General features: G+C 47.6%; 1 protein-coding gene across 1 annotated transcript in view; it reads right to left on the bottom strand.

Annotated features, from left to right (window-relative positions):
- The window catches only part of LIMD1 (LIM domain containing 1), a 70,053-nt gene that overhangs the window by 29,967 nt on the left and 20,799 nt on the right, over positions 1–19,287 (bottom strand). The window contains exon 2 of the mRNA XM_024765275.1: positions 3,592–3,693. Coding sequence (XP_024621043.1) covers positions 3,592–3,693 — 102 coding nt within the window. The remainder of the gene's footprint in view (positions 1–3,591; positions 3,694–19,287) is intronic.

The raw sequence follows: 19,287 nt of genomic DNA, 5'->3' as shown, positions 1-19,287 counted from the left end.
TCTCTGCCCCACCCCTCTGAATGAAGGGAGCTGCTGACTCATGACGACTTAGCCGTGTTCAGGATTGACTACTTAACATCCCATAACTTACACTGCAGTCATCGGCCCTTTTGTTTCAGTGTTGTCCCTTTTGGGGTGTGGGACAGGGACAAAGGCACCTTCGGCATGTCCTTTTTGTTGCTCACGAAGGGAATAAATTGTCTGAACCTAGAAGTAGCTTGTTTTACCTTTACTGATCAAATCAGTCGGGCCTTGGCCTGGCCTTGTAAGTGCATGTGAGCTCTCAATAAGATCCCGATATTATGCTTTAATCAAGTATCAATAAGACCCAAGTAGTAAGTGTGTACACGTGCATGTGTGTGTGTGCATGTGCGTGTACCTACAGAAATACATCTTGACGGTGTTTCAAGCTAGATTATTCTCATAAATGAAATGGGAAAACACACACACACACATATATACAGTACGCTCTCACACACACTGTAACCAACCAGACAAACAGATGTGCAAGGCCAACCTAATCTGGATTCAGGAGCCATGGATTCAGCTCAACTGCTCGGTTTTCGACCTCGAGAAGTCTCTTTCCCTCTCTGACCCCAATTTTCTCTTCCCCAACGAAGGAGGGGACGGACTGGATGAGAGCCCGGCCCCCACTGTGCTGTGTCCACGTGCCGAGGCTCATGCAGACATCCTTGAGGACTCGCAGAGGCAGGACGTGGGCCACCCTGGCACCTCCTTCTGCTGAAAGCAGTTACTGGCAGCAGTAAGTTAACTGAACAAAGGCAAGTCACTTCTGGCGTCCACGAGAAGCTGCTCAGACACGTGCCTGGATCTCCAACTGCTCCCTGTGAGTGGGGAGGAAGCTGTATGCTTACCCACAACAGGAATGCCACCACACTCACTTTCTGATGGAACTCAGACCTTCCTTCAGCAAGTCTGCTCTAGGCCCTGGTTTGCTGGCAGCACCAGAATCACAGACAGTGGTTCATTGTTTATGTGAGAAGGCAGGGCATGCCTAGTTCAGGAGAAACGGTTCTTTCCTGCTTGGGGAACAAGGAAGGCTTCCTGGAAGAGGAGGCATTGGAGCTGGGTCCTAAAAGCTGGACAGAATTTAAATGCACGAAGTGAGGGGGGAAAGGAGGTTCCAGGGAGTGAATGGGGAAGAGACAAATTGTCTCACTGTGATAAGGAAGTAGGAAGCAATAAAACACAGACCAGACCACAAGGGCCTTAAATGCTAGAACAAGCAAAATCCCAAAGCAGCTGTCTTCCTGAGTGTTTGTGTTTGTCATAATTTGACAATAAACTCAGCCCATTAAGGAACTGCCAGCTAGTCAAGCAGCCACTGGTGGAATCAACAGACTCACCAGTAGCTTTTGCCCCCCAACAACTTTCTAGCTCAAATGGTAATTGCTTGAGATATAAAAACAGCCTCTACTCAATATTTATTTTCTTTTTTCCTGAAAGGTAGAGCAAATATTAAGAAACAGTTACAGGAGCCAAAAGTCAAAGATAATTTTTAAAAGAAGGTGTGATCACAACTCTTTACAGATAAAACGCAAACACAGGTCAAAGATTTTATTTAATTCATCATTGAATAAGAGACCAATAAGATGTTACAACTGGGAGACAGCAAAGAACCATCCACATGCAGGCCATCAGAAATGCTGAAGTAAATTTGCTTAATGGGTGCAAAACTGGTCAATCTCTGCCAGACGCGGTTTGTGTTGCCGTGGACAGGAATCACGGGCCTTGCCGTCAAGACTCTGCAACTTACAGAGTGTAACACAGCTCAAAGGCAAGGAAAGGCCCAGAGACCCAGGGAATCCAATAACCAGAAAACTCCTACATTTCCACTGCGGACGCTCGGGAGACGGTGTGATCCATCTCAAAGTCTTTCACAATTTTCCCTACAAAGGTGAGCAACGATCAAGGCGGAAACTCTTAGGCATGTGTTTTATGGGAAACCACGGTGAGGATGAAGCCTAAGGTTTGGAACTGGGCATATGCCTGTGCCACCAAGGCATGGCAGGCCCATGCCCACCTGGTGAACTTCAGACTGGGAACCAGAGGGCTCTTGAGGGCTGTGCCACAAACCAGCCGAGGAAGTCCCTCCTCTTTCCGTCTCCGGAGGCTTCTAAAATGAGAAGCTTGGCACTAATCCCAGGTACTCGGTTCTGGCCACACCTGGGAGTCACCGGAGGAGCTTAGAAACAATACATGTGCCCCACTCTAGAAACCTCACCCCTAGAGCTTCTGATTCTGCTGGTCAGGGTGGGGCTGGGGCATCACTGGCTTTTTTTTTTTTTTTTTTTGGCTGCATTGGATCTTCATTGCTGTGCGTGGGCTTTTCTCTAGTTACGGAGAGCGGGGGCTACTCTTCGTTGCGGTGCACGGGCTTCCCATTGCGGTGGCTTCTCTGATTGTGGAGCACGGACTCTAGGCACGCGGTCTTCAGCAGTTATGGCACACGGGCTCAGTAGTTGTGGCTCGCGAGCTCTAGAGCACAGGCTCAGTAGTTGTGGCGCACGGGCTTAGATGCTCTGCGGCATGCAGGATCTTCCCAGACCAGGGCTCAAACCCGTGTCCACTGCACTGGCAGGCGGATTCTTAACCACTGTGCCACCAGGGAAGTCCATCACTGGCTTTTAAAATCTCTCCCCCCGACCCTCCCATGATTCTAATGAACTGCCAGGACTGAGGACCACTGGGCCAGACGATAAGACCCCCTGGTCCCGGACTCTCTTTGGCTTTGTTGTAATGTTTCCTTTTAATAGACAGCTGCCAGCCTTGGTGTAGAAGTGGAGATGTCAGTGGGACATTTTTCAAAAATGCTCCTCAAAATTAATCTTTGGTAGAGACCGTGAAAAAAGCGCAATTCATGGCTCCGTCAGACTTGGCAAACAGCCTGCAATGTGTTAGAATCTTCCACTGTGGATGGCATCAGTTCAATGAGCAGTTTGCTGAGCTGAGCGCAGGCCTAGTTTCCTGGTTTGCTGCTTTAGGCACAATGCCCATAATGCAGTACGAAGATGCCCAGAGGTGTTTGCTAAGAGGCATCGATACGTGTGTGGCATGCATACACACAGGCATTCACGCACACGCTCACACTTCACAATGAACAGCAGCCTCCAAATGAAAGATCGGGGCCAAAGAGTTGTGAGAGGACCCTACTTCACACAGGGGTAACTGACTGACTGGTCTCCACAGTGGCGGAGAAAACTGACAACAGGGCAGACAATGGTGAATCCCAGCGCTTTCCTCCCAACTCTTCTGAGACCTCTGATATGCATTACAAACCTGATGTTATTAGGGATTGCTCCACTACCACCAGAGTGGGCCCCAGGCAAACCCTGGTACTCTGTGATAAGTCAGCTTACCCTGATGGGCCTTGTGTTGGTGGTACAAAACCCTGTTCTAGAGGACACTGTCCTGCCTTCCCATAGGACCATGGAGGGACATGGGCCAAGTGTCTCCAGGAAGGATGCTCTTCCGTCTCCTCCCTTCCTGGTTCCCTGTGTTCCTTACCCTGTCCCTCAACACACGCATACACACACACACACACACACACACACACACACACACACTTACTGCAGGCCGCACAGGTGAAGCACGCGTCGTGGTAGAGGTTCCCCATGGCCTGGCAGGCCTGGCCGGCCCCAAACACCCCCTTGCTGCATTTCACACAGGCTCCTGCAAGGGAAAGAACATGGCAGTGAGTCAGGAGGGAAACAGTGTAAAGTGAGTGATAAAAAGCCAATGGACAGGGCTTCCCTGGTGGCGCAGTGGTTGAGAGTCTGCCTGCCGATGCAGGGGACACGGGTTCGTGCCCCGGTCTGGGAAGATCCCACATGCTACAGAGCGGCTAGGCCCGTGAGCCATGGCTGCTGAGCCTGTGCGTCTGGAGCCTGTGCTCCGCAACGGGAGAGGCCACAACAGTGAGAGGTCCGTGTACCGCAAAAAAAAAAAAGCCAAAGGACAAAGCAAGATACCCACCCCTTCCCCTAACCAGCCCATCACCAAATCCGGAGGCTTACTCCTTTGCAATGTCTTTCTCTCATGCTGTCTCCCTCCGTCAGCCTTTCAACTATCAGTTCTTTCCACTGCAGGAATCAGGCCCCAGGCTCGTGTTCAGGCCCCCTCCACACCAGTGTGCTAATGTTAAGAATACCTCCACTTCTTCCATCTCCTCCGTTGCCCAAAGTTTTCAAAGCATCCCACCGTTATAAGACAATGTCCAAATGCTGCACCAGGATTACAATATGCCAAATACACAGGTTGGGCAACTTCAAACAAATTATTTCCTTTAATTTACAATGGGAACCACCAACGGGAATTTACTAACCTCACTTTTTACAACGAGTGATCAGGCCCCCAAGCCCCAGGTCTCTCAGACTGCAAGCCCAGTGCTCTGCCCTGCGCCTGCCCCTGGCCACTGGGTCTCAGCTCCTTGCCTTTGCTCGGGGCTCCCCTGTCTGTGCCCTATGCCCACTCTTCGGTTCCTTTATATGGTCCCTTATGTGGGCCAGTCCACATAAAAGGAGGTGTTGGAATCTCCCTTCCAAAGAACTCCCCCATTATAGTCAAATGAAAAAGATCACAATTATGTAAATAATGCATGAAATTTTTAAAAAAAGATTCAAGAAGGAAATATACCAAAACTATACAATTATGGCTGGTTTTACTTCTCTCCATCTTCTGTATTAAAAAAAAAACTTACAAGGGCAGGCATTGTTATAGCTGAAAAAAGTCTAGTCTCAAAAAGTGTTTGGATCTGTTTTTTTTAATTTTAAAAAATTTTTAATTTTTTGGCCGTGCCGAGTGGCTTGTGGGATCTTAGTTCCCTAACCAGGGATTGAACCCGGGCCCATGGCACTGAAAGCATCGAGTCCTAACCACTGGACTGCCAGGGAATTCCCCTGGATCTGTTTAAATATACTGTATAATGTTAAATTTTTTGAAAAATCAATTATACATCTCTATACACTTTATATATAAAATATATATAACTAATTTTTCAAAAATTTAAATATACGTAAAAAGGTCCCCCAGCATCCATCAGGGTAGCCAGCTCATGTCCTTGGTCAGGGGCTCAGCCAGCCTTTTCTAGCTCTGGTTCCCATCTGTCAGGCTGTTCTCAAGGCTGCAAATCCCCAGCCACATTCTGCCTACAGGGCAGAAAGCCCTGTGTTTCAGAGTTCTTATCATTTCAAGTTGATAGACTGCATCACCTTCAAAGGAAGTCCAAGCTAACACATCCTTCATGAAACACACCCACACCAACCACGCCAGGTGCACAGAGAACACACTAAGCCCAGGGCCCTCACGTCGCTTCACCAACACTCCCTTAGGAAGCAGGTGATGCCGTCTGTAGGAACAGTACTGGGTCAGCCGAGAAAACTGGCTCTTGGGGGAATATGCTTATGGAAAGTTCTAGGGATCACAAGTGGTGGGTATTTGTAGTTCTTCTGCTTTAACATTTTATTATGAAAACTTTCAAGCATGCAGAAAAATGGGAAGAATCATACAGGGAACACCCATATGCCCACCACCTCAATTCTACAATTGTTAGCATTTTGCTGCCCATCCCTTAATCAATCCAACCATCCATCTTATTTGTGATACCTTTCACAGTAAGATGCAGACAGCAGTCCACTTCACCCTGAACACTTCAGCCTGCATGTCATTAATGAGTCCATTATTTGCTTACAGTTATTTTTCCAAGATAAAATTCAAACAGTGAAATGCACAAATTATGAGTCTATCATCCAATGAGTTTTGACAAGTAACCTATGTAATGTAAACCCAGATCAAGATATAGAATGTTTCCAACACCCCAGCAAGTTCCCCAAGGCCCTTCTCTTCCGCCCTTTCTTACTGGCTATGAAATTACCTTTGTGTGTGGGTATGCATGCACGCACACGCCCACACATATGCAGGATGAAACTACTGGACAGCTGGTATTTCTGTACCTAGCAAACAGCATGATGAAATTGAAAACATCGAGGAACTCAGAGGCATCAGCATTTCTTTTTGTCTGATTATTTCACATACAACTTAGGCTGCTCTTAAGTCAAGAAATACATCCGTTCTGGGCAAACTGCATTCCTTTGCTGGCACAATCAGAGCTGTGTCCAGCTAGCAGGGAAGAGTGAAGACGGCAGGGTTCTGCCAGTACCACTCCTCTGTAAACCTGCTGCAGCAGGCTTATCACTCTAGAAACCAGTGGTGCTGGCGGCCGGCCAATGAAGCAGGTGGCCCAAGTGGGCCAGGCGGGGCCTCTGGCATTTAGGCGTGTGTGTGGACATGGAAGCAATGGGGTTGGTGTGCCCAGCACTGGACACGGCACCTACTGTGCTGTGGCAGGTTACTGGTTACCTGGGCACTGCCTGCCTCTCCTAGTGAATTGGGAGCACCTTCAAGATAGGGGCCACATCGATGTAAACTGGTGTAGCCATTATGGAAAACAGTCTGGTGGTTCCTTAAGAAACTAAAACTAGAATTACCATATGATCCAATAATCCCACTCCTGGGCATGTATCCAGAAAAGACAAAAACGCTTATTTGAAAAGATACATGCACCCCGATGTTCATAGCGGTAATATTTACAATAGCCAAGATATGGAAGCAACCCAAGTGCTTCAACAGATGAATGGATAAAGAAGACGTGGTGTATATAGGTACACAATGGAATATTACTCAGCCATAAAAGGAATGAACTAATGCCATTTGCAGCAACGTGGATGGACCTAGAGATTATCATATTATGTGAAGTAAGTCAGACAAAGACATTATTATATGTGAAATCTGAAAAGTAATACAAATAAACTTATTTACAAAAAAGAAATAGACTCACAGACATAGAAAACAACCTTATGGTTACCGAAGGGAAAAGAGGGGGAGGGATAAATAAGTATGGGATTAACAGATACAAACTACTGTATATAAAATAGATAACAAGGATTTACTGTACAGCACAGGGAACGCATATTCAATATCTTGTAATAACATTATGGAAAAGAATCTGAAAAAGAATATATATATTCTTTTCACTTCGCTGTACACCTGAAACTAATACAATATTGTAAATGAACTATACTTCAGTAAAATAAATAAATAAAAATATTTGAAACATAAAATAAAATAAAATCCAAAAAAAGAGAGACAGGGCCACGTCTTAACTGTGGCCTCCGCAAGGGTTCCGTGAAGAACTGTCGAGCTGAATCACTTTCTGTGCAGCTCCACGTACAGCCTGTGTCGCCTCCCCTCTGCCCTGGCCCTCACCTCCTTGTACCTGGGGTACACACACCCCTGTAAATGCCTTCTACAGAGTCTTATGCATCTCTGAACACCTGCAGCCCCTGACAAAGTGCACTCCTATGCCCTCAACAAACACACATAAAAATAGAGAAATAGACAACGTGGGCCTCTACTGAGCCCTGGTTGACGGTATAATTCAAACATGGTGACGGGGGGAGACCTTTCTCTTGAAAAACGGCAACTATCGGACAAAGAGAAGGTATTAATTATACTATTTGGTGATCCTGGGGTTGATTTCCAGACCACCCATCCCAAGTGCCCTGGGACTGGACTCTAAACCTTTACAAAGAGCAACACCGGCTGGTTTGTCCGGCAGCAACCAAAGCACGCTCAAAGCAGCCTGGATGGAACCTCAAAGCAACGTGAATGTAATTCTGCTCACGAACATGGAACAAAACCACCCCAAGCGCAACCTCACTTCTTCCCTCTCCATCACTGTGGTCTCTGCGCTTAAGCCCCGTAGAAATGTTAGCTGCAAAGCACAGAGAAGCAGTGAGACTCAACTGAAGCAGTGATCAGCCCTTCCACCTGTCTGCATGGGAGTGTGGGAAGAGGACCCCCTTGGAGACAGCTTGCCAGTGAGGAGAGGTGGAATACATCTCCTGAGTCAGAGGGATGCTCCTGGGTCACAAGGACATGAACTCATCTTGCCTGGGCTTGGGGAATAAAATCAGACAACCTCTCACTCCAGCTCGTAAAGTGAGAGACAGGGTGGGCAGCATCTTCCAGTGGACACTGACAACTGCCCAGGCCTCCCTGGGCTTCCTGCTGCGTTATCTCTCCACATCAGGCCTTCCTCCGCTCCTGCAGCCAGCAGAGTGACACTCTCTCTGGCTTCCTCTTAACTCAAGGGCTGGGACCTACTGACTTCAGCATCCCCCTCACTCTCTCTCATTCCTTGGGGATGCTGACATCCTTTCTCACCACTCTGAGCATCGAGCGCAGATACAAAACAAGGAAGGAAGCCGCTTGTGCTCTAAACCATCAGTCACGGATGGAGGAGGTCCCACAAGAAGCCAAGTAGGTAAGAAAATATTTCATCCCTGTGGCTTGTGGTAAATGGACAGAAAAGTACTTCATGGGCAAGAAATAGATCTAGTCTTCCTTTGGCAGGAAAAAAAAAAAAAGACAAAGTAAATCTCATATTCTAGGAAATAACGTACCTCCCGGAGCCTGAGCTAGGAGTGTTCATCCAGTGCATGCTGAATGTGCATCCCCTTTCTCAAAGCCACGTTCTAGAAATCCTAGAAAGGTGCTGAAACTCGCTGAAGGTCACACCGCTGGGAGGTTTGAAAGATGGAATCTGAGCCCAAGTTCTAACTCAAAGGTCCCGTTATTCCCATCTGGTTGGCAGCTGTGTGGCTATTCCTGCAACACACACGCCCCCGCCCCCCAAAAAAAGAAGGAGCTCCTTACTCACCACCCGCTGCCCCCAACATACAACCTGTTCAGGGATTCAGACCCAAGACCAGCCCTGCCCCAGATCTCCTGGTGGCCACCCGGCCCACCTCCCATGCTGGCCTATCCCACGCACACAAGGCCATCTTTCTGCCAGGGACCTCCATCACAAGGCCGCCCCCACGCAGACCCTCTGTTCCTCCTACCCGTCTGCCAGGGACACTGCAGCTGAAGGATTCACCCCACGAGTGCTTCCCCACCATTCACTCGGAGCCGGCTCCCTGCAGACGCTGGCAGTAGGATGGTGAGCAGCACGACTGCACTCCGACCCTGCCCTCATGGAATGGTCATCCAAGGAGCCAGGAAACCAGACTATGCCACTCCTGATAGGTGAGCTGACCAATCTCACCCAAAGTCCTGTGCTGTAAGTTTGCTTAAGTGGCCAGGGCCGAGCAGAGGCTCGGGCTTGTGAAATAATAAGAAATACATATATTGGTCTCTGCCCCAAGTTCCTGCTAATATTTGGTTTTTGACCCCAGTTCCTGACACAGAGCTCCTAAATCCCTTGGAATTTCCTGGGCAAAATGAGCATCTTTTGTTCTAATGAGGAAACACTGCGTGGGCTCCTGGTTGGGGGCTGGTCACCAGAAAGACCAAGCCAGGCTTATAAGTATGGAACTTTCAGCCCTACCCCTCCGTCCTCCAGGGAGGGGAAAGGGGCTGGAAAATGAGTTAATAATCAATCATGCCTACATGATGAAGCCTCCTCAATGTACAGGATTCGGAGAGCTTCGAGGTTGGTGAACACAACCACATGCCAGGAGGGTGACACACCCCAACTACACCAGGCAGAAGCTTCTGTACTCAGGACCCTTCCAGACCTTTTCCTATGTATCTCTTCATCCAACTGTTAAACTGTATCCATCATATCATATCCTTTATAATAAACTGGTAAATGTGTTTCCCTAAGTTCTGTGAGTCATTAAGGCAAATAATCAAACCCAAGGAGGGGGTGGGGGGAACTCTGATTTATAGCCAGTCAGAGGCATAGTTGGCAAAGTGGGAGGGGGACTTGTAGGACTGAGTCCTTCCTGTGGGGTCTGTGCTAACTCCAGTTAGCATCCGATTGAATTGAACTGTAGGACACCTGGCTGGTGTCGGAGAATTGGTTGGTGTGGGAAAAACCACACATCTGGTGTCAGAAGTGTGAGCACTGGTAGCACAAAGAAACAGAAGTGAGTTTTTCCGAGATAGGACTCAACAAGAAGAAAAGACTCCTAGACACCCTTTGCTTTCCACATGGTCCCTTAGTTAAAAGATTTTAAAGGAAATCCTTACTTTTCCTCAACAGAGGAAAGCAATAAAATGTCAATCACATATTGCTATAGTAATCCAAGCTCCAAAGCCAGGAGGAAAGTGAGGGAAAGAAGGAATTAAACTTTAAGAGAAGGGAGGAAAGGATATGCAACTATTGCCCTGTAGTTAGACTCACTGCCCTCTAATCCATTCTCCAAACTCTAGCCGGAGGGATATTTTTTTAAACAGCTTTAATGAGGTATAAGTGACACCCAATAAACTGCACATACTTAAAGTGTACAATTTGGTAACTTTTGATATTTGAATACACCTGTGAAATCATCACCACAATCAGGACAGTGAACACACCCACCATCCCCAAAGATTCCACATGTCCTCACGCCTTTTCTAATGCCCCCTCCCTGGGCAACCACCGCTCTGCTTTCTGTCAGCAGAGATCAGTTTGGAAGGCTATGCTCACCACTATACCACCAATGTGAGCTCAGTCTGTATTTTCTAGAGGTTATATAAATGGAGCCTAGAGCATGTACTCGTTTTTTGTCTGGTTTCTTTCACTCAGCATAATGATTCTGAGATTCACCCAGCTTCTGTATACACCAAGAGCTCATTCCTTTTCACTGCTGAGTTGCTGTCCATTGTGTGATGGGACCACCATTTTTTTAGCCACTCAGCTGGTGATGAACATGAGTGGTTTCCACTTCGGGGTTGTTACAAATAAAGCTGCTTGTGTACAAGTGTTTATGTATAGACATATTTCTCCTTTTCTCTTGGGTAACTTAGGAGTGGATTGGCTCAGGCTTATGGTAAGTGTATATTTAACTTTTTAAAAAGCTGCCCAGACTACCCTGGTGGTCTAGTGGGTAAGACTCCGAGCTCCCAATGCAGGCAGCCAGGGTTCGATCCTTGGTCGGGGAACTAGATCCCGAAGGCTGCAACTAAGAGTTTGCATGCCACAACTAAGAAGCCTGTGTGCTGCAACTCAGAGTCCAAGTGCCGCAACTAAAAGATCCTGCATGCTGCAACTAAGACCTGGTGCAGCCAAAATAAATAAATAAATATTTTTTTTAAAAAAAGAAGCAGCTGCCAAACTGTTTCCCAAAGAAGATCTATCATCTCACATTCCCACCAGCAGTTTATGAGAGTTCCAGTTTCTCCACATCTTTGCCAGTACTTGGAATGGCAGTCATCCTGATTTTGTCCATTCCAATAGGTAGGTAGTAGTACCTCACTGTGTTTTTGGTTCTGTTTTTTGTTTTTTTTTTTCTGCTGCTCTGCATGGCACGCAGGATCTTAGTTCCCCGACCAGGGGTTGAACTCATGCCCTCTACAGTGGAAGCGCGGAGTCCTAACCAGTTGACCGCCAGGGAATTCCCCCCTCGTTGTGGTTTTAATTTGCATTTCTCCAGTGACTAACGATGTTGCACCAGAGCATCTTTTGCTGTGCTTATTTACCATCTATATCTTCTTTGGTGAGGTGTCTGTTCAAATCTTTTGCTCATTTTTTTTTCCTTTTCTTGAGTTATGAGAATTTCCTACATATTCAAGAGACAAGTCCTTTATCAGATATATGCTTTGGAAAGATTTTGCTAGAGTCCTATGAAATCCAGCTGCCTTAGTCTCCCCCAGGATCTCAGCAGCACTTTTTTTTTTTAATTAATTAATTTACTTGTATATTTATTTATTTTTGGCTACGTTGGTCTTCATTGCTGCACACAGGCTTTCTCTAGCTGCAGCGAGCAGGGGCTACTCTTTGGTGCGGTGCGCAGGCTTCTCATTGCGGTGGCTTCTCTCGTTGTGGAGCACGGGCTCTAGGCACACGGGCTTCAGCAGTTGTGGCTCATGGGCTCAGTAGTTGGGGCTCGTGGGCTCTAGAGCACAGGCTCAGTAGTTGTGGTGCACGGGCTTAGCTGCTCCGCAGCATGTGGGATCTTCCCGGGCCAGGGCTCGAACCCGTGTCCCCTTGGCAGGTGGATTCTTAACCACTGCGCCACCAGGGAAGTCCCCTCAGCAGCCTTTTAACTCAAGGAGTCTCCCAGGCTCTCTCTCCCTTCTCCCTCCTTGTGTCAATGTCTGGAAACTCTCTCAAGGCAGTAAGCTGGGACAATCATAAGGCCTGCCCCATTTGCTTCCCATCTCTCAAGGATCATTGTCTATCCTTGCCTGAATCCAGTATCTTGAAAACCTTTTGTTTATATACTAATTCAAGCCGGCCTAACTCTCTTGGTGCACAACAGTGGTTTCCAAACGGCTTAGCGGGGAGAAATTTTTCTCAAAAAAAGTATCAGTGGAACCTCAAGAGTATGTAACAGACAAAAGGGAAACCACGACACTTGAGATGGGACAGAGCCCACTCTGCCTCCTGGAATGTCCCGGCCCACTGCAACAGTTCGAGGAAGATTATTTGAGAACGAATAACACAGCCTAACTGATCGAATGCAGACACCACCCAGCCTAGCCTGGGCAGCGTTCCATGTGAAGGAAGTGATCCCAAATTGGCATTCAATGATCTCCTGTACACCCAAAGCCAAAAAACAAATTGGGTTTAGGGCCATGGCATCTTCCCTACTGGCTTGCAAAGGCAGGATTTATAAACAAGGAGGCCCGCAAAGCAGCCTCAGCGTGAGGTTTTGGCTACAGCAGAATCCCTGCCTCCTTACTGCAGACAGCCTGAGGACCGTGCAGCACTCCTTCAACTGAACACACAGCCAAGTCGCCACCTTTTATTGTTAGGATAAGGTTTGAAATAAAAAGATTCCATCAGGCCGGCCAATGGGAGTGGCCCTGCACCTCCAGCTCACACCTGGGCCTTGTCCGGGTGACCACTCCTCTCCCAGTGAGGAAGGGAGGCCTCTGAGAGGTGCGGGCGTCCTTTTTAGCTCTGAACGGAGGCTGCACGTCACATGGCATCACGCAGCCGTGGAGCACATACTACGCTGAAAGGGGGCTGAAGCCAGGGGCAGGGCATCAGTCAGGTCGGGGGTGGCTGAGAGGACAGATTTGGATGAATTAGTCCGCACACAAGTTGAGCGAGGCTTTTTCTCAGCAGAAGGTTGCAGCCTATGGACCTGGGCGGCTCTGGGCAGCTCTGGGAGTCAACAGGTTCTAGAAGAGGGGCCAAGCGTTTGGCAGAGCTGGACCAATGGCCTCAGCAACAGACTTCCTCCTAGCCACAATATAAGCTCATGGAAAAAGCCCTGAAGGCGGTGGGTGCCGGGCTCCTGCCTCCCAGGCAGAGGGCTGCCTCTCAAGGAAGGAATCAAAGTAGATGCCCACCATCACCTCCAGAGACTCTGGTTCCAATTTGGGGATGGGACCACAGCGCCTCAGTTGACTCTAAGGCTCGGCCAAGGCTGAGAACCATGGATGCAGAAAACACAACAAAACACATCCTCCCCGGCACCCGGGCCTCCCCTGCCTGCCCTCTCTCCCACGCACCCTGTAGTTCCCAGGTCAAGGGGTGATACTCTCACCAAGCTACAAAGGACGTACTCAAGGCCATTCTGGGCTATGGGGTCATTGCAGCAGGCTACTTTCTTCAATCTCAAAGCTATTCAAAACCAACGACGGCTTCACTTCATTGCAGTGGGAAAGGAAGTTTCTCTCGCAGTTTCCCAATCACCACCGTAAGCTCTAGCTAGCCTTGCCAGACAACCTGCAGGGGCACTTCTGCCCCAGCGCACTCCCATTCTCTGTCCCGAATCATTCCCTGCTCTCCGCTCTCCGAAGGAAAGAGTTCAACAGCCTCCAGGGCACCCTGTGCTGTGGCTTCTGGGCTCGCCCACCTGCGTACTCCCCCTCCTCCAGTCTCTCTGCACAGAGCCCAGCTATCTTTCTCAACTCTAATCTGAAATAGAAATATGCCAATCAGCACAGGAAAAGGTGTTCCACCCAGGAGCCAAATGCAAAGGTGGGTGCCACTCGTCACTGTCTCAGCGGCAAAGACAAAAACAATGATAATAACAATGGTAAGAGTGTCACAGGGGGTGCAGAGAAAAGGGCATTCTCGTACACTGTTAGTGGAAGCATAAATGTGGACGACCTTCCTGGAGGGCGGTGTGGCACCACCTATTGAAAGCCTTAAAAATGGGACTTCCCTGGCGGTCCAGTGGTTAAGACTCCAAGCTTCCACTGCAGGGGGCGTGGGTTTGATCCCTGGTCGGGGAACTAAGATCCCGCATGTGGCATGGCGCGGTAAGTAAATAAATAACTAGAAGAAGACCTTAAAAAGTCTTCACGCCATTTGATCCAAGAATTTAATAGAATTTTTCCCAAAGAAAAAAATCAAAGATGCTGCCCAAAATGGATATGCAGAGACAGTAAGCAGATGAGTGGCTGCCTTGGACTGGGGGAGAGGGGGTAAGGGGGCATCTGCTAATGGGGGTGGGTTTTCTTTTTGGGGTGATGAAGATGTTCTAAATTAGACAGTGGTGATGGTTGTACAACTCAGTGAATATACTAAAAGCTGTTGACTTGTACACTATCAAAGGGTGGATTTATGGCGTGTGAATTATATCTCAGTAAAGCAGTTATAAAAAAACAAAAAGTCAGGCTTCCCTGGTGGCGCAGTGGTTGGGAGTGCGCCTGCCGATGCAGGGGACGCGGGTTCGTGCCCCGGTCTGGGAAGATCCCACATGCTGGTCTGGGAAGATCCCACATGCCGCGGAGTGGCTGGGCCCGTGAGCCATGGCCGCTGAGCCTGCGCGTCCGGAGCCTGTGCTCCGCGACGGGAGAGGCCACAACAGTGAGAGGCCCGTGTAACGCAAAATAAATAAATACTACACAGCTTAAAAATATCATACTCTACAGCGGTACCACCCAATAGAACTTTTTCTGTGATAATGAAAATGTTCTATTCTGGATTGTCCAATATGACAGCTCAAGTGGCTGCTGAGCCCTTGAAATGTGGCTAGTACACCTAAGTAATTGGATTTTTAAAATTTAATTTTAAATAATCCCATGTATTGAGCAACACAGTTCCAGAGTATTCTTTTATGACACAAACTGTTCACAATACAATGTTAAATGAAAAAAGGGGAGGGGACCACGATGCATATGGACACATTGTTCTCTATTCTGTTTTTTTAAAGAGTATGTTTACAGATAAAGTCATGACCACGCGGAAGAACACTAATTATCGCCCATGTTTACTGCTGAGAAGTAGGGGCTCGGGAGGATTTTTATGTCATTCTTTAACCTCTTCATATATTCGAAAATGAAGATACATTACCATCATAATCAAAAACAAGGTTTTTTTTAAGATTTAAACAATGTTTTCAATATAATGCAAATCCGCCACCTCACGCTCTGATACCTACAGGAAGATTGCTCCTCAGAGCATCCTGCAGCCCTTCAACCAGCCCCTCCCCACACACAAAGTTACTGCTCCCCCCACCCCACCCCCAAGTTCATTCACTTTCAGGGGCTTCTTATGTGATTTTGGACTCACAAATAAGTTGTAAAAGTAATACAAAGACTTTCTATATACCCTTCATCCAGATTTCCCAAATGTTAACTCTTGTACGACCACAGTACAATTACCAAAGATCAGGAAATTAACACTGATATAATACATATTATATATATTATACACACACACACACACACACACACACACACACACACACACACACATACACTAATCTATAGACCTCATTCAAATTTCAGCAACTGTCCCACTAATGTCATTTTTCTTGGACCAGGAGCCAATGCCAGAACTAAATCCACTGCATTTAGTAAGTGTCTCCTTGGTCTCCTTTTATGAGAGACAGATCCTTTATCTGTTTTTGTCTTACATGACCTTGACACTTTTGAAGAGCAGTGGTCAATCATTTTGCACACTGTCTCTCATTCTGGCCGTGTCTAACGTTTTCTCATGATCAGATCGAGGTTATGTGTATCTGGCAGGAACACCCCAGAAGTAATGATGTGCCCTTTACAGCGCATCATATCAGGATATACATGCTATTGATACGTCTTAACTACTGGTGAGATTAACTTTGATCTCTTCTTAAGGTAGAGTTTGCCAGGTTTCTCCACTGTGAAGTTTTACTTTCTCTTTGTAATTATTAAGACATTTATGGGAAAACACTTTGACATTAAGCAAATACCCATTTGTTCATCATATATTTTTGCCCACTATTCAGCCTCCACTGATTCTTGCCTGAAACAATTATTACAATGGTCTTTTCAAATGGTGACCTTCCTATCTTCATCTTTCTTTCTACATTTCACTAATAGGATCTTCTGTACAAGAGTTTTCCCCCCAATTCTCCCCATTTATTTATTTCAGTAAGGACTCACGGATATTTATTTTATTCTCTGGGTTATAATCCATTTCTATCATTATTTGTTTTGTTGCTCAAATTGTCACAGATTCTGAAGCCAGTTTCTCAAGGTAGCTCACTTCTAACATCACTCTTTCTTGTGAGAAGGCTCAAAATTGTGCATTTTCCCCAGGATCTTTGCACAAACATAAACTGCTAGAACAAACATCAACCTCCAGCAGAACCCATTTTGAAGGCTGAGTGGTACAGCATTTATATCACTACTCCCTTACCTGTCAGATTATTCTGCATTACCCTCTCTTGACATTGGTTCAAGTTCCCTCCAGCATCTCAGAATCCCCCAGCTAACATCCTGCCCCCACCTGCTTTTCTCCTAGATTATTTTCTTGCCTTTGGCCTTAGAATCCTCTGATTTCTCAGAGGAGGCTCAGTTGCGTTTCTCACCCCCTTCAGCTCTCAGCTCAAACAAGGGTTGTCAGATAAAATACTAGTCGCCCAGTTAACTGTGAATTTTAGATGAACAGTGAGCAATTCTTTAGTGTAAGTATACCGCGTGCAAATTTGAATCTCAGGTAAATGAATAATTGTGTAGTATAAGTATGTCCCAAACATTGCATGGTACCTACTTACACACTAAAAAAATATTCATTGTTTCTCTGAAATTCAAATTCAACTGGGTGTCCTATATTTTCATTGGTTAAATCTGGCAACCCAAGTTCAAGCATAAAGAAGAGGTGGCCTTTATTGTCCACACAACTGGTGACCAATTTAGGCAAGAAGATAAGCAGGTAAAACACTTTAGAGTTCATTATCCTTTTCTAGGGAGCGTTTTGGTGTTTTTTTGTTTTTTGTTTTTTAAACACTTTTATTGCAGTATAACATGCATAAAGAAAACCCCATGGTTTACGACTCAATGATTTTTCCCAAAATAAGCACTCCTATGTAAACACCAAGCACATCAGGACATGGAGCATCGCCAGCCCCAGGACCAGGGGCCACTCCTGCTGAGCCTGAGGATGGCCCGGCCCCCTCCTGTGGTGGATCTGGAAAGAGTGGGTTTGGGCATAAACACTGGGTTCAGATCCCACCTTGGGCACAAGTCCAGTTTCCTCACCTGCCAGATGAGTTTTAATAACATATACATTTCATGGGGTAACTTTGAGGATTAACTGAGATCATGTAAGTGCCTGCAACTGCTCCCAGCACATGGGAGGTACCCCCAAAAAGTTCATTTCCTTCCCTCCCTTTCCAGGAAAGGGGTTTTCCTCCCTAGTTTCCTACCAGGCCTGAGACTGAAAACATATCAGCCACTCTCCTGACAGGCACCCACACTCCAAATACCTCACAAAACTCCTGAGTCCTTCTGTGGGGGACCCCCAGGCACTCAGATCTGAGCTCCCCTCCGCTCCCCCAGGGCATCTAACTGCACAGAGGGGTAACTGCTCCTGCCCAGCACACGTGGGCGCTCGATGGACGTTTGCTCATTGAATGAATGAATGAATGAATGAGTGGATCAACCCACACACCCCGCCCCGGCTCCTCTGCTGCCCACACGGCTCTGTGCATTTCCCTACTCGGCACTTTCCCAGCGCCCCGATGCTCTGCATCCACCCCACAAGGGAAAACACAGCAGGCGGGGTGCCCAGTCACCATCTGGGTCAGAGAGGACTGCTGTGGTGCAGAGAAGCTCTGAGATTAGTGACTCCAGATCAGTGAGAAGCCTCAGACGATGGTCCAATCAATGCCACAGGCACGGTTAACCACGTGGAACCAGAAAGGAACAGGAATGAAAGTCGTTTTTCTTTTGTTTGTTTGTTTTTTGTGGGCTTTTTTGCGGTACACAGGCCTCTCACAGCTGTGGCCTCTCCCGTTGCGGAGCACAGGCTCCGGACACACAGGCTCAGCGGCCATGGCTCACGGGCCCAGCCGCTCTGCGGCATGTGGGATCTTCCCGGACCGGGGCACGAACCCGTGTCCCCTGCATCAGCAGGCGAACTCTCAACCACTGCGCCACCAGGGAAGCCCCTGAAAGTCGTTTTTTTAAGGAAGAAATAAAGTCCTGAACTTTCCTCAGAAGTAATACGAAGCTTAGTTTAGAGATGCTTTAAATCCACATTCACCCAAGACGAGAAAAGGGTGTGATGGAGCAGGACAAAGACATAGTGAACAGTGCCGGTGGAACCTTGAAGCTGAGGGGACATGTCTGCTCTCTCCAGTTTCCAAACAGAGCCCTTCTTCCTGCCCTTCCTCCCCCACCCTGGGGAACCAGGAGCAGAGACTCTGGTCTCAGTTGAGTCTCCAGCTTCAGTGCCTGTGGCAGAGTAACACCACCGAAAGATTTCCCTTAGAACAAAGGGAAAGTCTGGAAGCAGGCTTTGTTGGGTTCTATGGCTGAGCGAGTGAACCACCCTGGGCAAGCTACTGCATCGCTCTGTCTTACTCCCCCCAGCTTCAAAACGGGGAAGTAGTCACCGGCGCACTGCAGGGCTTCAGGGAGCCTGAGAGATGGCGCGGGTGAAACCCCTGCACATCGCTCCTCCATAAATGGTCCTGAGCCTCACATGGGAACGGTGGTTTTCAAACAGAGGTTTTAACATCACTTTTAGGCTTGACTGAGTGTAACACAGGGTAAATCATTCATTCCTCTTTCTGAGAAAAGACAAAACATTGCTTTTTTTTTTTTTTTTTTTTGCGGTACGCGGGCCTCTCACTGTTGTGGCCTCTCCCGTTGCAGAGCACAGGCTCCGGACGCGCAGGCTCAGCGGTCATGGCTCACGGGCCCAACCGCTCCGCGGCATGTGGGATCCTCCCGGACCGAGGCACAAACCCGTGTCCCCTGCATCGGCAGGCGGACTCTCAACCACTGCGCCAACAGGGAAGCCCCAAAACATTGCTTTTTAAGACTATCCGTTTAGAATCTGCAGGATAGGTGAGCTACCTGCAAGGCACACACAGACATGAGTTTCCT

This window comes from Neophocaena asiaeorientalis, unplaced genomic scaffold (assembly GCF_003031525.2).
Source record: "Neophocaena asiaeorientalis asiaeorientalis breed wild unplaced genomic scaffold, Neophocaena_asiaeorientalis_V1.1 scaffold409, whole genome shotgun sequence".
In the NCBI taxonomy this organism is placed as follows: domain Eukaryota; kingdom Metazoa; phylum Chordata; class Mammalia; order Artiodactyla; family Phocoenidae; genus Neophocaena; species Neophocaena asiaeorientalis.
Note: the sequence above shows the minus strand (reverse complement) of the source record. Positions and strands in the feature narration are given on the sequence as shown.